This window comes from Pongo abelii, chromosome 1 (genome assembly GCF_028885655.2).
Source record: "Pongo abelii isolate AG06213 chromosome 1, NHGRI_mPonAbe1-v2.0_pri, whole genome shotgun sequence".
Lineage (NCBI taxonomy): Eukaryota > Metazoa > Chordata > Mammalia > Primates > Hominidae > Pongo > Pongo abelii.
Window position 1 is genome coordinate 146,815,493 of NC_071985.2, and position 23,485 is coordinate 146,838,977.

Consider the following 23,485-nt stretch of genomic DNA (forward strand, 5'->3'; position numbering starts at 1 on the left):
CTCTTTTAGCACCTTCTTTTGGTTTTAGCATCAATATTTAATACTATAATATGTTTAAATATTATTTTGACTTCCTATTATTAATGATGAGGACTTAACATTTCTATACTATTCTCTGTGTCCTCTTTCCCTCCTTCTATTCTCTCAATATAGTTTTATCCAACTTTTGGTTAAATTAATATTCACAATTAATGTCTTATTATGACCATGTGCATATTTTTTTATCACTGAGCCATGAAAGTCTATATTTTTTTCTTGTAAATATTACAAGATTGCCTCCTTTTCTGTTTGCTTTATGTGCTATGTCACTACCACTAAATCTCAGATATTTTGAAATATATTTTCCCCCAAAACACAACAAGTACTCCAGAAATTTGATTTTTTTCTTGGAGATGTTCCTTCTGCATGCTAAAATTCTGTTCTGCTATGGACCAGTAGTTCTCTAAGCTTCCAGTAGAGCTGATATCTGTGTTAGATGGAGTTTCTTGGAACTCTTATTTCATTTTTCATACTCTATTTCCTTATTTGGGTACAGCATATCCTCCAGTTGCATCCTGAGAATATGCACTTGGGTGGTGCATTTTTTAGAACATTCAGTTTCTGAGAATGTGTTTATTCTCAGTCTTACAGGTAGTTCAGGTGAGTATAAAATTTTAGGCTGTAAATATTATTCCCTCAGAATTTGAAATATTTTCATCTTTTGCCTTTTTTTATCTGGCTTGCAGACTTTTTAAATCTGATGTTATATTAATTCTTGATCCTTTATATGTGACCTTTTAATTTCCCTTTTAATCCCTTAAAATCGTCTGTTTATCTTTGATGTTTTGGAATGTTACAATAATCTGTCTTGGTATAGGTCTTTTTACAATTCATTGTGCTAGGCACTTAGTAGGCCTTTTCAGTGTGGAAGCATCCTTAATTTTCTGGGAATTTTCCTGTGTTATTTTTTCTTCCTCTTATTTCCTCTTTCTTCAATATCTTTTAAATAATAAAACTTCAGTATTGGGCTCTTTATTTTCTTATTTTTAGATCCCATTTTCCGTTTTTCTTTTATGTACTACTTTATATGAGATTTTTCATCACTTACTATTCCAAACATTTTGTTTAATTTCCTATTTCTTCTGTGTTTAAATTTTTTTTTTTCTTTGAGATGGTGTCTCTCACCCTGTCGCCCAGGCTGGAGTGCAGTGGCACAATCTCGGCTCACTGCAAGCTCCGCCTCCCAGGTTCATGCCATTCTCCTGCCTCAGCCTCCCAAGTAGCTTGGACTCAGGCACCTGCCACCACGCCTGGCTAATTTTTTGTATTTTTAGTAGAGACGGGGTTTCAACGTGTTAGCCAGGATGGTCTCGATCTCCTGATCTCGTGATCCGCCCGCCTCCCAAAGTGCTGGGATTACAGGCGTGAACCACCGTGCCTGGCCTCTGTGTTTAAATTTTTAAGGGTTTGTTCACTGAGATGCGTCTTTTTTTTTTTTTTATGCATCCTGTTCTTGTTTCTTCGATGCAATGTCTACTTTTATCTCTATAAGGATAAGAATGATGATTTTTTCAACTTTTCTTCTGCTGTCTGCATTGTCTTTGTTCTAAATTTTTGTATTGGTCTGTCTTTTATGTTGGAGAAGTTGTTTATAAGTATGCAGCATTTCTGTTATCATTTAAAAGTAAGACACTGGCCAGATGCGAGGCTTATGCTTGTAATCCCAGCACTTTGGGAGACTGAGGCCGGCACATTATCTGAGGTCAGGAGTTCAAGACCAGCCTGGCCAAAATGGTGAAACCCCATCTCTACTGGAAAATACAAAAAAATTAGCCAGGCTTGGTGGCATATGCCTGTAATCCCAGCTACTCAGGAGGCTAAGGCAGAAGAATTACTCGAGCCCAGGAGACACAGGTTGCAGTGTGCTGAGATCGTGCCAGTGCACTCCAGCCTGGCCGACAGAGTGAGACTCTGTCTCAAAAAAAAAAAAAAAAAAAAAAAGAAGAAGAAGAAAAAGAAAAAAAAGTAAGACACTAAAAATATGCTTAACAACTGTTTGCATGGGTAGGCTAGTTAACTGAGATGTTTCACATAGAGGATGATTAAGTAGAAACTTGTCTGACTATTTTGTTAGGCTATACATGTCTGAGGCTGCAGGACTTCTCTAGAAGTCCAATATCTTACTTGTAGAATATAATCCTGGTTGCCACTGTTATTAGAGTTAAGTGATATAAAGAGGTTCTTGGGTTGATGGGGGGAGGATTGTCTCACAATTTTGTATGTCAATTTTAGCCAAATCCTTTCTCAATACAGTGCTTCCCTTCCATTTTCCTCTATGATTGATTCAATGTTTCTGTGTCATTAACCTTTGGTCTCCTTTAGTCTGGAAGCTTCTTATACAAACTTTCAATCCTCCACCCTCACATATCCCCAACCCCCAATTTGAAGCCCCAATGCTGAATTCATTGATTTTGGTGCCTTCAATTCTTGAGCCTTTTCAGGATTTTGCAACATGAATCAGCCTGCCTGTCATTAGCATTTGCCTCTGAAGCCCTTAGGTTTAGTTTTTTCAGCTCTGGTAATTTCTTCATGTGCTTTTCATTTTCCAAAAATTTGTTGATATATTTTGTCTGCTGTTGTCTCTTCTACTCATTAACTTTGTCCCTGTAGTTCTAAACCACATTCCCTTATTCTCATTTGAGTAAGATTTTAAGAATGAGAAGAAATAAGCATCTATGTGATTTGTCATGGTTTCAGTAAATTTCCTTAAATTTTAACACAGCTAAGAAAAAACATTTTAAGTACCTTATTAATAGATGTAAATTGTACATTTTTTATGTCCAAGTTTTAGGTGTAATCTAATGAATAAATGATTCTATCTTAAGAAAAATTAATTATGTAAGCCTGAGTTTTCTGAGGATTTGACAGATGTAGATACCTTTTCTTACCTGATATGTCTATTTTCGTTATTACTTTGTCTTTGTTGGTGGGATGGGGCTGCCAGTGAGATGTTGGCATAGCTACAACACTTCTCTACAATGACTTGCACCATGCATAATGTGTAACTAATTCTTAACATGCACATCTTTCTCAGGTTCATGATCCCTAGGTGTGAAAACCACATGTGTAAAAATCTCTGTGTAGAATATTCATCTCGAAGAATTTCCCGTAGAAATTAATCTGAAATGTGTTTATTGTTAACAGAAGCAGTTCATTGTAGCTGCAGTAACTTCAAGTCCTTTCTGCACAAACACTTGTATGGGCACTTAGCCAAAACTTCTATACATAGCTTAGAGCTTCATTTCTCATCTTATAAATAAATTAGTATTTATCTCTTTATGCAGAATAGATGTGCTATTTAAACTAAGAATACTTCTAGGAAACGATTGCCACCTTTAACATACCCAGTGTGACAATGGTATTTAAGCACAGGTGTTCCGGAGCCAGCATCTTAGAGTTAAGTCCAGCTTCCACCATTTATTAGCTAACAGACCTTGAGCAAGTTTCTTAAATACTCTCTGAGCCTCATTTTTAACATGCTAAAGTGAAGAAAATAATAATACTTACTACACAAGGCTGTCGTGTGGATAAAATAACACATGTAAAGTGCTTAGCACAGTGCCCGTTACATAAGGATACAATAACTTTGATTAGAAGAAGGGGAATACTCCAGATCCTTTTCTTTTCCCATAGCCTCATAATATTGAAAAAATAAAATAAAACGGTTTATTTTAAATCGTTTCCTTTAGTTCCTTAATTCAGTGAACTGGAGCTAGGAAGCTGTATTTGAGTCTTGATTCTGACATTGACTATTTAGCTGAGACTATAAAAAATAATACAAAGTGGATATTGGGCAATTATCTAGTTAATTTAGTCAGTTTGAGTAAATTGGCAAGAAAAAGAAAAGTATGTTGTAGTCTGTATAATCATTCTCATTTGCAAATTTGGTGATTTTATTTTAAACAGTCATATTTGTTCTTTCCTACAAACTGGAAAGACTATAGCTTTGGGGACTTAACTGATCAAGACATATGAAAATTTAAAACAGTGAGAATTCATTAAATTTAAGTGCTATGCTATATTAACTTAGTTATTTAATAGTTAAGAGTTAACTCTGTAACTTGTTATAGTTTATAAAGTGATATATTACTCCTTTTTATCTAAAAATTGGTAACTTTCTTTTAAGTATTTTAAACTACCAATTACTAAGAAATGTTAAATCTCTCCATTTTGAGGGAGTAAACATACTAATACAATTCTTCTTCTTCCAATTTGTGATAGAATATCACTGAATATTGACACATATAATGATTCTTTGTTTCTCTGTACTTGTAAAACAAGTATAACCATTGGATCTCCCATATCTATTTCTTTAGGCATATACTATATTCCCCCCACAGAGTCAATTGATATAGTCACTGAGTTTGGAGTCAAAGACTTGGTTACGAGTCATAGTTTTATCCTCTACTAAGACTTAATTTCACCTTTCTCCCTCACTCTTTCTCCATCCCTCTTTCTTGATCTACTTCTTCTCTCTCCTCCCTCTCCCTCCCCCTTTCTCCTTCTCCCTCATCTTTCTTTTATTCTAACTTGTGATAACATTATCAGTGCTGCTTACTCTACAAGTTTCAAATGAAAGGCAAGTAAGTTTGGGCTGTTTGTGTCTACATAGTATGTCAGCTTTGTAAGCTTAGAATACTGATTTTATTAGCATACTAAGAGAGGATCTATTTCTCATTAGTGTTCAACGAAACAACAACAAACGAAAATTGCGCTGATGCCTTAAAGGGGAGGTAACCACTTGAACTGAGCCTTGCAGGATGAATAAAGATTGGCACATGTATACATATGTAACTTACCTGCACATTGCGCACATGTACCATAAAACCTAAAGTATAATAATAATAATAATAATAATAATAATAAAAGAAAAAAATAAAAATAAAAAAATAAAATTAAAAAAAATGAAAAAAAAAAAAGATTGGCATGAAGGGATATACTTAGCAGGACTCTGATGGGATGAGATAAAAAAAAAAAGATAAGCTTTGTTATGGCAAGAAATTCAAGGAAGAGTAAATACAGAGAGTGGAGAATGCTGTGAAGTGAGCAGATATATCAGTGAAGAGAAAAATAAGTAAGAGGTATGTCTTAATCTGTTTTCATGCTGCTGATAAAGACATACTCAAGACTGGGCAATTTACAAAAGAAAGAGGTTTAATGGACTTACAGTTTCATATAGCTGGGGAGGCCTCACAATCATGGTGGAAGGCCAGGAGGAGCAAGTCACATCTTACCTCGATGGCAGCAGGCCAAGAGAGAGCCTGTGCAGGGAAACTCCCCCTTATAAAACCATCAGATCTAGTGAAACCCATTCACTATTGCAAGAAAAACATGGGAAAGACCTGATTCAATCACCTCCCACCAGGTCCCTCCCACAACATGTGGGAATTCAAGATGAGATTTGGATGAGGACACAGCCAAACCATATCAGGGTAGTATAAAGTTAGAGAGCTGTCCCAAAGACCACCCTTACTTCTACACTAGCTTCAAGTTAAGGGGTCCCCAAGACTACTGTCAGCCTCAGTAATACTTTAGAAGGACTCATAGAACTTACCAAAATTCATTATACTCAGAGAGTTCACTGAAGTGTTATATTCACAGTTAAGAATACAGATTAAAATCAATACAAGGATACAGATTAAAATCAATATATTCACAGTTAAGGATACAGATTAAAATCAATACACGGGTTTAAAGCATCCCAACAAGAAAGAACAGTAAGTACAAATACCATGAGTTTAAGATTAGTTGGGTGGGTTTAAGAATGAAGGAAAATACTAGTTTGGCTGGAGCAAAATTAGGTAAGATATAATGATAGGAGATGTGATCAGAGAGATAAGAAGAGAATAAATGGCATAGGTGTCTTATACCATGGAAAGCCATTGGAGGATTTTGGTCAGAAGACTGGCATAATCTACTTTACACTATAAAAAGTTTATTCTGCCTGCTTGTGTGGTTGTGAGACTCTTCACTGAGAGAAGCACTCAAGTAAGAAAAATGAGGTTTGGGGAAAATACATTGAAGTGGAAATGCTTTTGGAACATCTCATTTCTATTGGATAAATTCAATAGAGAATTGGATATGCAAGCCCAGAAGAGAGGTTTGTGAGTCAGCATATGTGGTTGTTGCAGCCATGGTTTGGATGAAGTCATTAGGCCTGGTATTTATAGTAAAAAGAACAAGGCATTGTCTTGGTGACACCACCATTTATTTTACACTTCAGAAGCAAATAAAGGAAGGAGATACAGTCAGTTCTGCTGTTAGGTAACACATACCTTTCCTAAATTTCACCGTGTTAAGAAATTGGCCTTAGATGACCTGCATGCAAATTCTGCCTCTGCACTCCCTAGTTGGGTAAGCTTGGGCAAATAATTTAACTTTTCTATGACTTACTTTTCCTAACTCTCACATGGAGATAACAACAGTGCCTACTTCATACAGTTGTTATGCAAATTATGTGACTTAAAATATTAAAGTTCTTAGACTAGTGCTTGGTACATGGAAATTTAATACATGCTGCTATAATTCTTATTTTTTAAAAACGTAAAGCACTTAATATAGTGCTGGGTTGATCATTAATATTCTTTAAATGGTAACTGATTTTCCAAGTGACATGAACTGGATTGATTTTTTATATAGGACCACTGACAAAACAAGCAATTTACTTCCGGCAACTTAGTTATTTATTGTAAACATTGGTACGAAATATCTAAATTCAACCCCGAATTGTAATTTTGTGATATCCAAGTCCAGGTATAAATTAAATGTTAAAGAGTCTGACCTCTGAGTGAAAGCCTTTCTTCTTTTTCTCTTGCCCACCCCCATTTTTTTTGTCTCCAGTTCTCCTCAGCTCCACTCATATGTGCCTTCTACCCTTAAGTGTTCTTTAGTCTCTCCTCTCTTAAGATCTTGCTCAAACACATTTGCTGAGTGTATTCATACTCAGGTATGAAAGCTTAAAATTAGGATGACAATTTGATGATTTCACTTCAGGTACCAATTTTAGTGGCTATCTAGAGAGTATTCTTCACTGAGATTTTTGTAGGGTAAAAGTAATACTGCCATGATTAATTAGTGAGATTTGCCAAGGGATATGTGGAGTGGTGTGGGGAATATAATGGCTGAGAGGTCGTGTGGTGGAGCAGTCAGAGAACTTAAAGCCATATTGATTGGGCTCAAATGCAGCTCAACCATTTATCAGCTCTGTGACCTTTACCAAGTTATTTAATCTCTCTGTGCTTCAGAGATTTTTCATTTGTGAAATGGGTGTAGATTTTAAGTATAAACTTGAAACTAAGAGATATTATCTTCCCACTTTTGGTCTTGGATATCATACAAAAGAAAAAAACGAATGAAATAATAAACTTAAAAATCACTTTCAGCAAAACTAGGGGACTAATAAAATCTGCAAACCCCAAAAATGTGCTCAGAAAAGCAGATGCCATGTGGAATAAGGTCAATAGTGAGACTTCAGAAAGCACCAGCAAAACCAGACTTCCTGAAGGTGAGAAACACACCCCAAAATACACATTTAGCCCTTGTACACAAGTGCTACAGGGTCTGGGGGGGGGCAGAAGCTGCCAAGGGTTAAGTATAATAAATAAGCACAGATAATAGCTAAAATGGATCAGTGGGGACAGATCTCAGAAAATGCAAAAATCTGCTCACTGAGATGAAGGATTCATTCTGAAGCATATACCAGTGTGAGTGGATATGGAGGAAGGAGAATGAAGGGTTGTATATAGAGCTAGCTACAGAAGTCCTCCTGGACTAGATTTGGTTTGGAGAAGAAGGTGGGGCTAGAAGCCATTTAGAATGGTAGTACCGGAGCAGACCCTTTGGGTTTTGAGACTTGGAAGTCACAGCCCATCCTCTTCTTCCAGCAGCATCTTTCTGTAAGTTGCTAGGCTAGGAATTAATGAGCAAAAGGAGTTGGCACAGCACAAGTAGAAATACACAATAAGGAAATATGTAAGGAAAAGCAGCAAAAATGAGAATGTACACACAAAAAAATGTTGCTGTTAAACCGACAAATATTCTCACCAAATATGTCCCCCTCATCACCTATACAAAGAAAGATACTAAGATAGAAATGAAAGAACTCAGGGAAAAGTAAACGAAGGCAATATATTAAAAGGATATGAATTGTGAGCTTCTAGAAGTCAGTAAAGAAGTCGTAGAAAAATTACCTCATAAATCAAGATGAAATGGGAAGGAGCACAAAGGGAAGTTATACTTTGTAGGAAACAGTAAAGAGAAATAAGAAAATCAAACAAACAAAAATGAATTTAAAGAACATAATAAAACAGATTATAGAGAAATGATATATGAGACATATAGAAGACAACAATGATTCAATATACTCATAATAATTTTTAAAGAAGAAAACCATCAACTAAAGATCAAAATAACTAGCTAACATCATAATGACAGAATCAAATTCACACATAACAATATTAATCTTAAATGTAAATGGGCTAAATACTCCAATTAAAAGACACAGACTGGCCAATTGAATAAAGAGTCAAGACCAATCAGTGTGCTGTATTCAGGAAACCCATCTCACGTGCAGAGACACACATAGGCTCAAAATAAAGTGATGGAGGAAGATCTACCAAGCAAATGGAAAACAAAAAAAGGCAGGGGTTGCAATCTTAGTCTCTGATAAAACAGACTTTAAACCAACAAGGATCCAAAGAGGCAAAGAAGGCCATTACATACTAGTAAGGGGATCAATTCAACAAGAAGAGCTAACTATCCTAAATATCTATGCACCCAATACAGGAGCACCCAGATTCATAAAGCAAGTCCTTAGAGACCTACTAAGAGACTTAGACTCCCTCACAGTCATAATGGGAGACTTTAATACCCCACTGTCAGCATTAGACAGATCCATGAGAGAGAAAGTTAACAAGGATATCCAGGAATTGAACTCAGCTCTGCACCAAGTGGACCTACTAGACATCTACAGAACTCTCCACCCCAAATCAACAGAATATACATTCTTCTCAGCACCACATCGCACTTATTCCAAAACTGATCACATAGTTGGAAGTAAAGCACTCCTCAGCAAATGTAAAAGAACAGAAATTATAACAAACTATCTCTCAGACCACAGTGCAATCAAATTAGAACTCAGGATTAAGAAACTCACTCAAAACTGCTCAACTACGTGGAAACTGAACAACCTGTTCCTGAATGACTACCGGGTACATAACGAAATGAAGGCGGAAATAAAGATGTTCTTTGAAACCAACGAGAACAAAGACACAACATACCAGAATCTCTGGGACACATTTAAATCAGTGTGTAGAGGGAAATTTGGAGTGCTAAATTCCCACAAGAGAGAGCAGGAAAGATCTAAAATTGACACCCTAAGATCACAATTAAAAGAACTAGAGAAGCAAGAGCAAACACATTCAAAAGCTAGCAGAAAGCAAGAAATAACTAAGATCAGAGCAGAACTGAAGGAAATGGAGACACAAAAAACTCTTCAAAAAATCAATGAACCAGGAGCTGATTTTTTGAAAGGATCAACAAAATTGATAGACCACTAGCAAGACTAATAAAGAAGAAAAGAGAGAAGAATCAAATAGACGCAATAAAAACTGATAAAGGGGATATCACCACCAATCCCACAGAAATACAAACTACCATCAAATAATACTATAAACACCTCTACGCATATAAACTAGAAAATCTAGAAGAAATTGATAAATTCCTCGAAACATACACCCTCCCAAGACTAAACCAGGAAGGAGTTGAATCTCTTCATAGACCAATAACAGGCTCTGAAATTGAGGCAATAATTAATAGCTTAGCAACGAAAAAAAGTCCAGGACCAGATGGATTCACAGCAGAATTCTACCAGAGGTACAAGGAGAAGCTGGTACCATTCCTTCTGAAACTATTCCAATCAATAGAAAAAGAGGGAATCCTCCCTAACTCATTTTATGAGGCCAGCATCATCCTGATACCAAAGCCTGGCAGAGACACAACAAAAAAAGAGAATTTTAGACCAATATCCCTGATGAACATCGATGCAAAAATCCTCAATAAAATACTGGCAAACCAAATCCAGCAGCACATCAAAAAGCTTATACACCATGATCAGCTGGGCTTCATCCCTGGGATGCAAGGCTGATTCAACATACACAACTCAATAAACATAATCCAGCATGTACACAGAACCAAAGACAAAAACCACATGATTATCTCAATAGACGCAGAAAAGGCCTTTGACAAAATTCAACAACTCTTCATGCTAAAAACTCTCAGTAAATTAGGTATTGATGGGACGTATCTCAATAAGAGCTATTTATTATAAACCCACAGCCAATATCATACTGAATGGGCAAAAACATGAAGCATTCCCTTTGAAAACTGGCACAAGACAGGGATGCCCTCTCTCACCACTCCTATTTAACATAGTGTTGGAAGTTCTGGCCAGGGCAATCAGGCAGGAGAAAGAAATAAAGGGTATTCAATTAGAAAAAGAGGAAGTCAAATTGTCCCTGTTTGCAGATGACATGATTGTATATCTAGAAAACCCCATTATCTCAGCCCAAAATCTCCTTAAGCTGATAGGCAACTTCAGTAAAGTCTCAGGATACAAAATCAATGTACAAAAATCACAAGCATTCTTATACACCAATAACAGACAGAGAGCCAAATCATGAGTGAACTCCCATTCACAACTGCCTCAAAGAGAATAAAATACCTAGGAATCCAACTTACAAGGGATGTGAAGGACCTCTTCAAGGAGAACTACAAACCACTGCTCAATTAAATAAAAAAGGATACAAACAGATGGAAGAACATTCCATGCTCATGGGTAGGAAGAATCAATATCGTGAAAATGGCCATACTGCCCAAGGTAATTTATAGATTCAATACCATCCCCATCAAGCTACCAATGACTGTCTTCACAGAACTGGAAAAAACTACTTTAAAGTTCATATGGAACCAAAGAAGAGCCCACATTGCCAAGTTAATCCTAAGCCAAAAGAACAAAGCTGGAGGCATCACACTACCTGACTTCAAACTGTACCACAAAGCTACAGTAACCAAAACAGCATGGTACTGGTACCAAAACAGAGATACAGACCAATGGAACAGAACAGAGCCCTCAGACATAATGCCACATATCTACAACTATCTGGTCTTTGACAAACCCGACAAACACAAGAAATAGGGAAAGGATTCCGTATTTAACAAATGGTGCTGGGAAAACTGGCTAGCCGTATGTAGAAAGCTGAAACTGGATCCCTTCCTTACACCTTATACAAAAATTAATTCAAGATGGATTAAAGACTTAAATGTTAGACCTAAAACCATAAAAACCCTAGAAGAAAACCTAGGCAATACCATTCGGGACATAGGCATGGGCAAGGTCTTCATGTCTAAAATACCAAAAGCAATGGCAACAAAAGCCAAAATAGACAATTGGTATCTAACTAAACTAAAGAGCTTCTGCACAGCAAAAGAAACTACCATCAGAGTGAACAGGCAACCTACAGAATGGGAGAACATTTTTGCAATCTACTCATCTGACAAAGGGCTAATATCCAGAATCTACAAAGAACTCAAACAAATTTATGAGAAAAAAACAAACAACCCCATCAACAAGTGGGCGAAGGATATGAACAGACATTTCTCAAAAGAAGACATTTATGCAGCCAACAGACACATGAAAAAATGCTCATCATCACTGGCCATCAGAGAAATGCAAATCAAAACCACAATGAGATACCATTTCACACCAGTTAGAATGGCAATCATTAAAAGTCAGGAAACAACAGGTGCTGGAGAGGATGTGGAGAAATAGGAACACTTTTACACTGTTGGTGGGACTGTAAACTAGTTCAACCATTGTGGAAGTCAGTGTGGTGATTCCTCAGAGATCTTGAACTAGAAATACCATTTGACCCAGCAATCCCATTACCAGGTGTATACCCAAAGGATTATAAATCATGCTGCTATAAAGACACATGCACACGTATGTTTATTGCGGCACTATTCACAATAGCAAAGACTTGGAACCAACCCAAATGTCCAACAATGATAGACTGGATTAAGAAAATGTGGCACATATACACCATGGACTACTATGCAGCCATAAAAAATGATGAGTTCATGTCCTTTTAGGGACATGGATGAAGCTGGAAACCATCATTCTCAGCAAAGTATCGCAAGGACAAAAAACCAAACACCGCATGTTCTCACTCATAAGTGGGAATTGAACAATGAGAACACATGGACACAGGAAGGGGAACTCACACCTGGGCCTGTTGTGGGGTGGGGGGATGGGGGAGGGGGGAGGGATAGCATTAGGAAATATACCTAATGCTAAATGATGAGTTAATGGGTGCAGCACACCAACATGGCATATGTGTACATATGTAACAAAACTGCACATTGTGCACATGTACCCTAAAACTTAAAGTATATATATAAAAAAAAGAAAACAAAAACTGTGAAATAGAACCAATATGCAAGGATACAATTCATTAAAAGTTTGCTGAAGTAAATAAAAAAAATTTGAATCTATGCAATGAATGATCATACTATGTACCTGGAAACATTTATCAGGAATGGTCAATATGGTGCTATATTCTTATAAAATTCCTGCATTTCAAAGATAAAGAACAACTCTTGAAGAATGTTTGTAAATACGGAGTCACTTGTAAGGAGAAAAATATTTAGCTGACTTCAGGTTTAGAAAGACCACCTGAGAACAATGGAACAGCAGCTGCAAGATACTCAAGGAAATAAAGTGTCATGAAAGAATTTTATATCCCATGAAATTTAAGGTACAAGGCTACAAAAAATCAATTCTGAAAAGTCCAACACTCGCGAAATGTTGTTCCCATAAACCCTTCTTGAGGAAACTAATAGAGGATAAACTTCAGCCAAAGAGAAGTGATTGGGGAAGCGACTACAAAAGTCCGGCTCTATTTGTCAAAAGAAAATGTGGGAAAAAGAAAAATATAAATGCCATACAAACTAACAATGTAGGAATGGTACAATTACAGAAAAATAGTAGGAAAAGAGGAAAAATAGGGAGAGTAGATTAACTTTTCTGATTGCCTTATCTGGAGAAGCTGGGAATTAAATATTTTACAGTTGATAAATTAGATGAAAGAAACATAAGAATATTTAAGAATGAAAAGATAAACACTAAGTAAGATACTCCTATTGACTAATATTAGAGGGTATGGGAAAGGGTTAAAGGGAGGAAAATAAAACACTGTTCAAAGGAAAGAATTAATAGATATGTGTAATGAAAGGACTTGGGGCATTATATACATTTAAAATTTTAAAGGAAACGCTTAGAATAAAAATACAAACCCTTCTAAATCTCAAAAGACATACACAAAGCAAAGCAAAGGAAACAAACTACATAGTGAAAGACTTCAAAAAATTAAAGTGGTAAAACATAAAATAATATGACAGATTAAACAAACCATAATATTAGCAAATGTAGATAGATTTAGTTTATATATTCAAAGAAAAAAATTCAGATTGGATCAAAAAACAAATACAATCCCTTTGTCTTTACCTAAAACATAGTGTTTCAAAGTAGATGAAAACAAAAACAAAGGCAAAGGTATATCAGACAAATGTAAACAAAAAGAAAGTCAGATGAGGGAAGCTTAGTCTTACTACCAGTTAAGGTAATGCCAAAAAAATAAAACCCAATAAACTAGACATAGGAGGTCTTTTTGTAATTCTGAAAGGTGCAGTACTCAATAAATGTGTGAACTGTATGATTATCTATGTATAAAAACCATGACATCAATATTCATAAAGCAAAGACTACAAGAGAGAAAAGGCCAAACAGACACACTTCTGGTAAGAGACTTTATCTCTCAGTTGATGGCAGATTAACTGTATAAAAATAAACAAGAATATAGAGGATATAAATAACATAAACAATGAGGTACAACTAACTGGTATGTATTAAATTTTGTACCTTCAAACACCTTTCCAAGTGCTTATGAAATGTTATTGAAAATTGACCACTTATGAGGCTAATTGAGTTATGAAAAAGAAAGTGCTGATTAGACACCATTCTCTGATCATAATACTATTAAGTTAGATTTTAATAACAAAATCAGAAAACAAAAAGGCCTTCCTAACTGAAAATTTAAAACTTTTTTCTTAAACCATTTGGGTCAAAGAGAAAATGCAAATAAAAATACTTTCCAGAAAACAACAAAAATGAAAATGCTACATATCAAAATCTATGGGATGCAGCCGAAGCAGCACTCAGGAAAATGTATAGCTTAAATGCCTTCATTATCAAGGAAGAAAAGAAAAATAAAGAACTAATTATTTATCTTCAGAAATCAGCAAAAGAGTAAAAATAAAATGGGAAGAGATATTAATAAAGATAAATGCTAAAATTAATGATATAGAAAATGAACAAAAATAGTAGATAAATAAATCTGAAGGCTGTATACATTTGAAATGACCAATAATGACACAGACTTAAGAATAAATAGAGCAAAATATCCAAAATTAGAAAAATGAGACAGAGGGCCAGAGACATAGGAAAACAAAAATAATTGTAAGAGATTATTATGTGAAGATTTCTGGGTAATACATACGAAAGCCTAGAGGAAATTTATTATTTCATAGAAAAATATAAATTTCTAAAATTGTCTCAAGATGCAGTGGAAAATTAGAATAAATCAATTAACATAGAAGAGATTAGGAAAGTGAATGAAGTGCTATCAATGAAAGAGCCAACATGATCAATTTGGTTTATAGGTGAGTTTTTGTAACTTTTTGGGAAAAAAAAGTAATTTCAAAGGTTACTGAAATTGTTTTAGGCTATAGAAAATAATGAAATTTCAATTTTATTGTCTGATAAAGATAGGACAATAAGAGAAAAACACTGACCAGTCAACTCATAAATATTGATGCAGTGATTCTACATAAAATTATTAGTCAATAATCCAGTGGGATACCAAAAGAATAACATAAAACTAATAAGATTTTATTTTAGGGATGCAATCATGGTTCAATAACAGGAAATTTATTCAGTAATAAGTGTTCAAACACATTTGATTTTTAAAAAACAGCTATTTGTCATAAATGCTCCACTAAAAATAGAATTGGAGGAAGCATATTAACATACATATAAAGAAACATTGAAAACACATATATGCTGTTTAAAGTTTTCAAATAATACTATTCCCAATGATATTTCTGTATAATAGGGTCAGAAATTCAAAGCACTAGATGGCAGGGGTTCTTAATAAATGCAAGGGGAGATGTTCTTGGGGCAGCGTGCAGCCCTTGATATACCACATGTATGATTATTTTTTATATATGTAGCTTATTTGGTATCTCAGAATTATAGCTGTCAGATACTTTATGATCATATATACTTTAAATTTAAGCATTGTGATTTCCATAGAAGCAGTGTTTCTTCCATAGTTTACTTCTCAGATTGAGCTAGGCATACCTTTAGAGTTAGGTAAACCTGGGTGAGGATATCCAATGTCACAGACTAACATAGCTAGTTTCGGCAGTGTAAATTTTCACTGAAGATTGGGGATGAGTACAATTAGCTGATTTAGCTCATAAGTAATTTATATTGTATATTGAAACAACCAGCCATATCATGGATTAAAGTTTAAATTTTGTGTGAATTATGATGATAAAACAGAAGAAGTCAAAGGTATTTTTTTGGTGATTATATGGGGTCTCTTTGAAATATGTCCCTAAATTCCTGGAGGTGCATATAATTCTACATTGGTGTTAGGAATATTTTGGTGGAAAAGTTTGTCATACAATATCATAGATACAAATATTGCTATCCTTTAAAAATGTCATGAAATTACAAATATTTTATTGATAAAATGATGGTTGTTCTAACCTTAAAATAAAACACTTACGTGTTTTGTGAAGATCTCTGTTAAAAAACATTTTAATTGCATTGCTAGATTACACAGGAATGGCATTCAGTAATTATTTCATTGTTGTACACAGTTGTGAGACTTGGGAAATGAGATTCTCTCTTATCTTTTGCTATTTGTAATAAGCATGCATTATCAAATATCTACTAATTTCCTACAAAAGGAAAAAGTAAGGTGATACCAAACGTTCCTGGCTAATCTTCAAAGACTTTTATTTTTTTCACTTATCGCAATTCTCTAACATTTCTGGTTGGAGGTGATTATATTTATACAAAGATACAGATGGGAAATTTATAACCCAAAGAATAATAAAGATCATACAGCTGACTATGCTGTTGTATATTTTAGAGACAGAATTTGTCATTCTTTATAAGTGACATTTAAATTTATATGACTCCAGAGGTGAATATGAGACCTGGTCAGATTGCTGTGGTGCAAATTCATTCATTCAGAAATTATAGAACTATTTGCAAGGAAGGTGCTGAAGAGATCCAATAATGAATCAGACAGATCCAGTTTTCCAGAAGCTTTTAATTGGGTAAAGGAGACAAACAATATACTATTGGTAATATTACAATGAATAATAAATCAGAGAAATCCACAATTATATCAAATCCATATTATATAAAATGCGTATTACATAATAGATATTGAAAGAGTCTAAAAGTTGGATAAAAGTTACTCTGGAGGACTGGAAAAGTGGAAGGAAGAGAAGCTTGGAAGGGACAGAAAAACCAGAGTGATCACCAATAAAATGAATTTAAATTCTTTTGTCCAGGAATTATCAAAGGACTTTGGTAACCAGAATACTTTAAGTGTAGCACACACTTAAGGTAGTAGGCATTGGGAAAGCTTCCATGCAACTTGTAAATTCCCAGAAGATTAGAAGGAAAAACAGCCTGAAAAATGATACTTTAAGGGATCGTGTGAACCTAATTTATAAAATGTTTTCAAAAATCACAATTATCTTTGGAAGTATGACTCCAGTTTCACTTTAACATAGATTTCATTAAATTTTAAGTTATAAATCAAAGAAACAAATGGGATCTGGGAATCTTTGAATGTATATTCATTGAAGTGACAAATAAGAATCCTAGTAAAATGGAAAACAAGAGAGAGAAACGAATTAAATTTTGGAGACCAGGCGTGGTGGTTCACACCTGTAATCCCAGTGCTGTGGGAGGGTTGTTTTAGCCTAGGAGTTCAAGACTGTCCTGGGCAATAGAGCAAGACTCTGTCTCTATGAAAAATACAAAAATTAGCCAGGTATGATGGCATGCCGTTGTAGTGCCAGCTACTTGGGAGGCTGAAGTGGGAGGATCCCTTGAGCCCGGGAGATATAATCATGCTGCTGCACTCCAGCCTGGGTAACAGATGGAAACCCTGTCTCTAAAATAATAAATAAACTAATAATAAATAAGTTTTGGGTTTAGAGATTGCTGTGTGTGTAGGGGGAGGGGCATGTACTTTATTCAAATTATTGAGTATAATGTCTTACTCTCCCCCTCCCTATTTCTTATTACCCATAATTAGTTGTTGATAGAACATGCTTATTTTAGAAATTACTGTTGCTACAAGGAAGATTTTTATCATATTCAAACATTTATATGAACACACGAATGCATAAAAGTAAGATTCTTTCTCTCTCTCTTTTTTAAATTTCCAGGCATAGATATTCTTCATCAACTAGGCCTTGGAGGCAAAGACGTAAGACACTCATCATCAGCGACTGCTGTACCATCATCCTTTACACCATTACCTCAGGGGGTCCATTTAACAGAACCAGGAGTCGTTTTTAAAAATGATGCTTATATTGAGACACCTTTCGTGAAAATTTTACCAGTCAACTTAGGGCAGCCGTTTACAATATTAACTGGGTTACAGTCACATCGGGTGAACAATGCATTTCTCTTCAGCATTAGAAATAAAAATAGACTGCAATTAGGAGTACAATTACTACCTAAAAAATTAGTAGTACACATTAGAGGAAAGCAGCCTGTAGTTTTCAACTACAGTGTTCATGATGAGCAATGGCACTCATTTGCCATTACTATCAGAAACCAAAGTGTCTCAATGTTTGTTGAGTGTGGAAAGAAATATTTTAGCACAGAGACTATTCCAGAAGTTCAGACCTTTGATTCTAATAGTGTGTTTACTTTAGGAAGTATGAATAATAATTCTGTCCATTTTGAAGGAATAGTATGTCAGTTAGATATCATTCCTTCTGCAGAAGCATCTGCAGACTACTGCAGATATGTGAAACAGCAGTGTCGCCAAGCAGACAAATACCAACCTGAAACAAGCCTTCCTTGTACAACTCTCATACCAACTAAGATACCGGAACACTCTCCCCTGCCCAAACGATTTGCTGAAAAAGTACTGTCAGAGGATACATTTACTGAAGGCAAAAGCATTCCAAATATCATAAAAAATGATTCTGAAACCATGTATAAAAGACAAGAACACCAGATATCAAGATCTCAGTTATCTTCTCTTCAGTCAGGAAATGTCTCTGCTGTGGATCTCACAAACCATGGGATTCAGGCCAAAGAAATGATCACTGAGGAAGATACTCAGACAAATTTAAGCCTGTCAGTGACCCCTCATCGCATCAGTGAGGCAAGAATGAATACCAAAGAGAAATTTAGTTCTCTCCTAAACATGTCTGACAATATCACACAACATGATGATAGAGTAACTGGTCTGTCACTGTTTAAGAAGATGCCATCTGTTCTTCCACAAATAAAACAAGATACAATTACTAATCTCAAGAAGGCTATCACAGCAAATCTACACACTAACGAACTCATGGAAATGCAACCGATTTTAAACACAAGCTTGTATAGAGTGACAAATGAGCCATCTGTGGATAATCACCTTGATCTAAGGAAAGAAGGTGAATTTTATCCTGATGCTACTTACCCCATCGAAAATAGCTATGAAACTGAGCTTTATGATTATTATTATTATGAGGATCTAAATACAATGCTTGAAATGGAGTATCTGAGAGGGCCAAAAGGAGACACTGGACCTCCTGTAAGTTTTTTTTTTTTTAATGTCTCTTAATATGCTAACTTACATTTTAAACTCTCTTTAAAATGTATTTTTTAATATCTCTTAATATGCTAACTTGCATTTTAAACTCTCTTTAAAATGTATTTTAAAGAGAGTTCTCTGGACCAAACAATACATAACAGATAAAGTCTGTCATGGAAATGCATTCTGGCACAGTAAGCGAATTTATGGTTGCTGTAACACATCTGCCGGAATGTAACCCTGGCTCAAATATTGTGCTTTTGTTCTTCAACTGGTAGGCTGAAAGGTTACTTAATTCTAGTGAAGTAGTGGGCAAACTATTTGTTTTTCTTGTTCAGTTGAAATTCAATCAGGACTTCAACTGCTAAATATAGATAATATATTTATATTTTGAAAACCATAGGAGAATGCATAGTCATGTTAAGTATATAAAAGATATGGTAGATTAAAGAAAAATACATTAAATACATCCATTAAATATTCTTACAGCAAAATAACATCAAATGGATTAAAATAGAGTGTAAAACTTACTTTAGATAGAGATTATTGTATAATGAATCACTGACTGTCCTTAGTGATATGGTCAATTTATGTTTATGGGTTAATTAAAGCTCCCCTTGCCTAACACAAAAAGAACCAGTTATCAGTCAATTCAATGGGGGGGAGAAAAACCAAGGCACTTGTTTAATATCATATAAACAAAACTGTGAGATAATAAACTGAAGTTTTCAGCCCTGAATTTCTTTTGTTGTATAGGTGGGAATTAGAGATCATCATTTAAAAATTTCTAAAATCATTTAAAAACCACTTAAAGTCATTTAAAATCACAGTGTTGGAAATATTGTTTTTATGCTTCATATTTGTATACTTAAATTTACCTTTATTTCTTTAGAAATTATTTTTTTTCAAAATTTAAAGTAGATTAAAATATATCTTAAAGTATTTATTTAATGAAAATAAAATTTGAGTCTTTGGCTTGGCTCTAGAAATCATAGAATGGGAGAAGGTGAAGCCAGTCTTTTAGCTTGTGTTTCCTTTGTGGTTATTCCTAGAAGTGATTTGATAGGTATTGAGCCACTCTTCCTAGAGTAAATGTTTAGACATTTAAAAATAAAATATGAAGAATATACTATTATAGAGAAATAAACTCTTCAACTATGACAATTAATTATCAACATATTGGTCATAAAATTGAATCACTGGACATGTAATATTAAGCAAATAGTTATGGAAGCCATTTACTTTCTTCAGAAAAAGTCAGTCTGATCAGATGAGCATTAATCTCTTCTATAAATTCAAAAATAGTCATTCAGTATTGGCAGGTGAAGCAGTAATATTCAGCAGATATTTACTTAGTCTCTGCTATATGCAAGGCAGGAACACAAAGTATGTATAACCCAGTAATTGCTCAGAAAAAGCTTATATTTCATAATGAAGATAAAGAAAGTACATTTATAACTATTTAATATATCTTGTAGTAAAGTAGGATAAATGCTGCAGAGAGATGCAAAGTAAATGTATGGGCTAGAGATGTTCAAAGATTAAAAAAATGGTATTTTTTTGATGGAGTCTCTATGAAAGGTCACTTAAAGCTGAGCTATTCAGAATAAGATCTTGTGGACAAAGTTAGTTATGACCTAAGCTCTAAGAATGGGTAAGATTTTGATAGGTGAGAGGAGTAGGTGAGTTTTTTTTTTATAACAGCATAATAGCTATCATTTATTGAGTTCCTTGAGAAAGATGCTCTACCAGTCTCTTTACATATATTATCTTAAAAGAACTTTGTAAAGTTAGTAGTGTTATTCTCATTTTTCAGGTGAAGAAACTGAAGCCCAAAGAGATAATTTACTTGCCCACAATGACATTGTTGGTAAATGATAGAGTCAGGATTTGAATCCAGGTTTTCTTCCTCTAAAGCAGACAGATAAAGATCCAAGCTTGATGGTGTCAGGTTGTGGACATTCTTAACTGTCAAATGATCATTCTAACTTTATCTTGTTCTCAAAGGGGAATTTTGTAGGTTTCTAAGCAGAGGTATTAATTGGAAAATCAGTCTGGTAACAGTGTCCAGGATAGGAAGTTTCTGTTACCATCTTGGTGTTAAAGGACTAGAACATTATCTAGGTTGACAGCAGTGAAAATGCAAAGGAAAAGTAGGATTCAAGAGATTTTGAAGGAAGACTTGATAGAACTAGGAAATTAATGGGACCTAGGGACCAAGCAAAAAGGAAAAGAATAAAAGATGACTATCAAATTTTAAGCCTGCAGATTGAAAGAATGGTGATATCATTATTAAAAACTGTAATTAAGAGGGAAAGTCAATTTTAGGAGAGAAAAATGAAACATTTAAAGAACTGTTGGTAATTAAGCTGTTAGAAGAGTTGAAGAAGCTGAAGTAAAGAAGAGATGTCAAGGCTGGGGATATAGATTTGGGAGTATTTCTATTGACTTTTATAGTTGAAACTATAGAGTTGGATAGATTTTCAAAGAGAGGAATGTGGCATAGGGTCACCAGTCAAATGAGGGGGATGTTTGCTTTTTGGTTATAGAAAGAAAAAGCAGAAATGTGATGAGAAGTCAGAGAGATAGGAGAAAAGAACAGTGGTATCAAAATATAAAAGAAGCAATATCAAAAAGCCAAAGAAGAGACTTTTGAAAAGGAATTGATCAGCAGGGCCAAAAGAGACAGAGAAGTCAAAGAGAATGAGAACTGAGAAAAAGTGATAATCTGTTGGATATTTGGATGAAGAAGTCATTGTTGAACTTTGAGAATCCTAACTTCAGCACAGTGTAGAAGACTAAAAGTAGATTTTAGAGAGATAATGAGAGACTGAATGGTGACAAAATAATGAACTTGTAGGAATTGCTTTACTGCTTCTTGAAGTAGATGTGACTCAAAAGCCTGAAGCCAGCCTGGTTTTTCCTGCTTTTAGGTAACAATTTTTTCCTGCCTATATACCCATGCAGTTCTTTATCTTTGAAGTTCTTTAAACCTATTAGGTTCTGAATCAGGTTTTTGGGGGGATACTCTTTTGATCTGAAGATTATTTTTTATTATAGAAAGACCTCCACTTATAATAACCAAATATTGGTTGGTTCAATTTTTCTAAATTCTTCAGGCATACAAGTTTGCATATGTTAAATGTCATTTTTGATGATTAATGGTATTTATTATTTTTTCTACAACCATGTCATCATAATTGCTCTTTTCCATTTCATTTTGTGTGAACTCATTTATTCTATATATTCCTATGCCTTCATTGATTTTTAAATTATATTTAATCAGTTTTTATTGCTCTGACATGGCTTTCATCAAAGAGTTTCTTTTTTGCTCTTTCATATTTTTTTAAATCTTTCACAACTCTTCTTTGAACTTTATTTTTGTAGATTAATGTCATCTTGACATTCTTTGAATATGTAGTGAACTATATAACTGAACTCTTTATCTGTTGTATGGAGTAATTCCTGTTCTGGTAAATAATTTTGTTTTTTTTTCACATTAACAATTATTCTCTTTATTATGTGCTAATAAAAAAGGATACAGTTACTGAATTAATGTTAAAAACAATTCATGTTTAAACAATGGTACTGAGTAGAAATTTTTTTTATTATACTTTAAGTTCTAGGGTACATGTGCACAATGTGCAGGTTTGTTACATATGTATACATGTGCCATGTCGGTTTGGTGCACCCATTAACTCGTCATTTACATTAGGTATTTCTCCTAATGCTATCCCTCCCCCTGCCCCTCACTCCACGACAGTCCCCAGTGTGTGATGTTCCCCACCCTGTGTCCAACTGTTCTCATTCTTCAATTTCCACCTATGAGTGAGAACATGCGATGTTTAGTTTTCTGTCCTTGTGAAAGTTTGCTCAGAATGATGGTTTCCAGCTTCATCCATGTCCCTACAAAGGACATGAACTCATCCTTTTTTATGGCTGCATACTATTCCATGGTGTATATGTGCCACATTTTCTTAATCCAGTCTATCATTGATGGACATTTGGGCTGGTTTCAAGTCTTTGCTATTGTGAATAGTGCCACAATAAACATACATGTGCATGTGTCTTTATAGCAGCATGATTTATAATCCTTTGGATATATACCCAGTAATGGGATGGCTGGGTCAAATGGTATTTCTAGTTCTAGATCCTTGAGGAATCGCCACACTGTCTTCCACAATGGTTGAACTAGTTTACACTCCCATCAACAGTGAAAGAGCATTCCTATTTCTCCACATCCTCTCCAGCACCTGTTGTTTCCTGACTTTTTAATGATCGCCATTCTAACTGGTGTGAGATGGTATCTCATTGTGGTTTTGATTTGCATTTCTCTGATGACCAGTGATGATGAGCATTTTTTCATGTGTCTGTTGGCTGCATAAATGTCTTCTTTTGAGAAGTGTCTGTTCATATCCTTTGCCCACTTTTTGATGGGGTTGTTTGATTTTTTCTTGTAAATGTGTTTAAGTTATTTGTAG

General features: G+C 34.7%; 1 protein-coding gene across 2 annotated transcripts in view; it reads left to right on the forward strand.

Moving 5' to 3' along the window:
• The window catches only part of COL24A1 (collagen type XXIV alpha 1 chain), a 421,841-nt gene that overhangs the window by 12,530 nt on the left and 385,826 nt on the right, over positions 1-23,485 (forward strand). For both annotated transcript variants that reach the window (XM_002810653.5, XM_063718582.1), the window contains one exon: positions 17,635-19,004. In XM_002810653.5, coding sequence (XP_002810699.3) covers positions 17,635-19,004 — 1,370 coding nt within the window. The remainder of the gene's footprint in view (positions 1-17,634; positions 19,005-23,485) is intronic.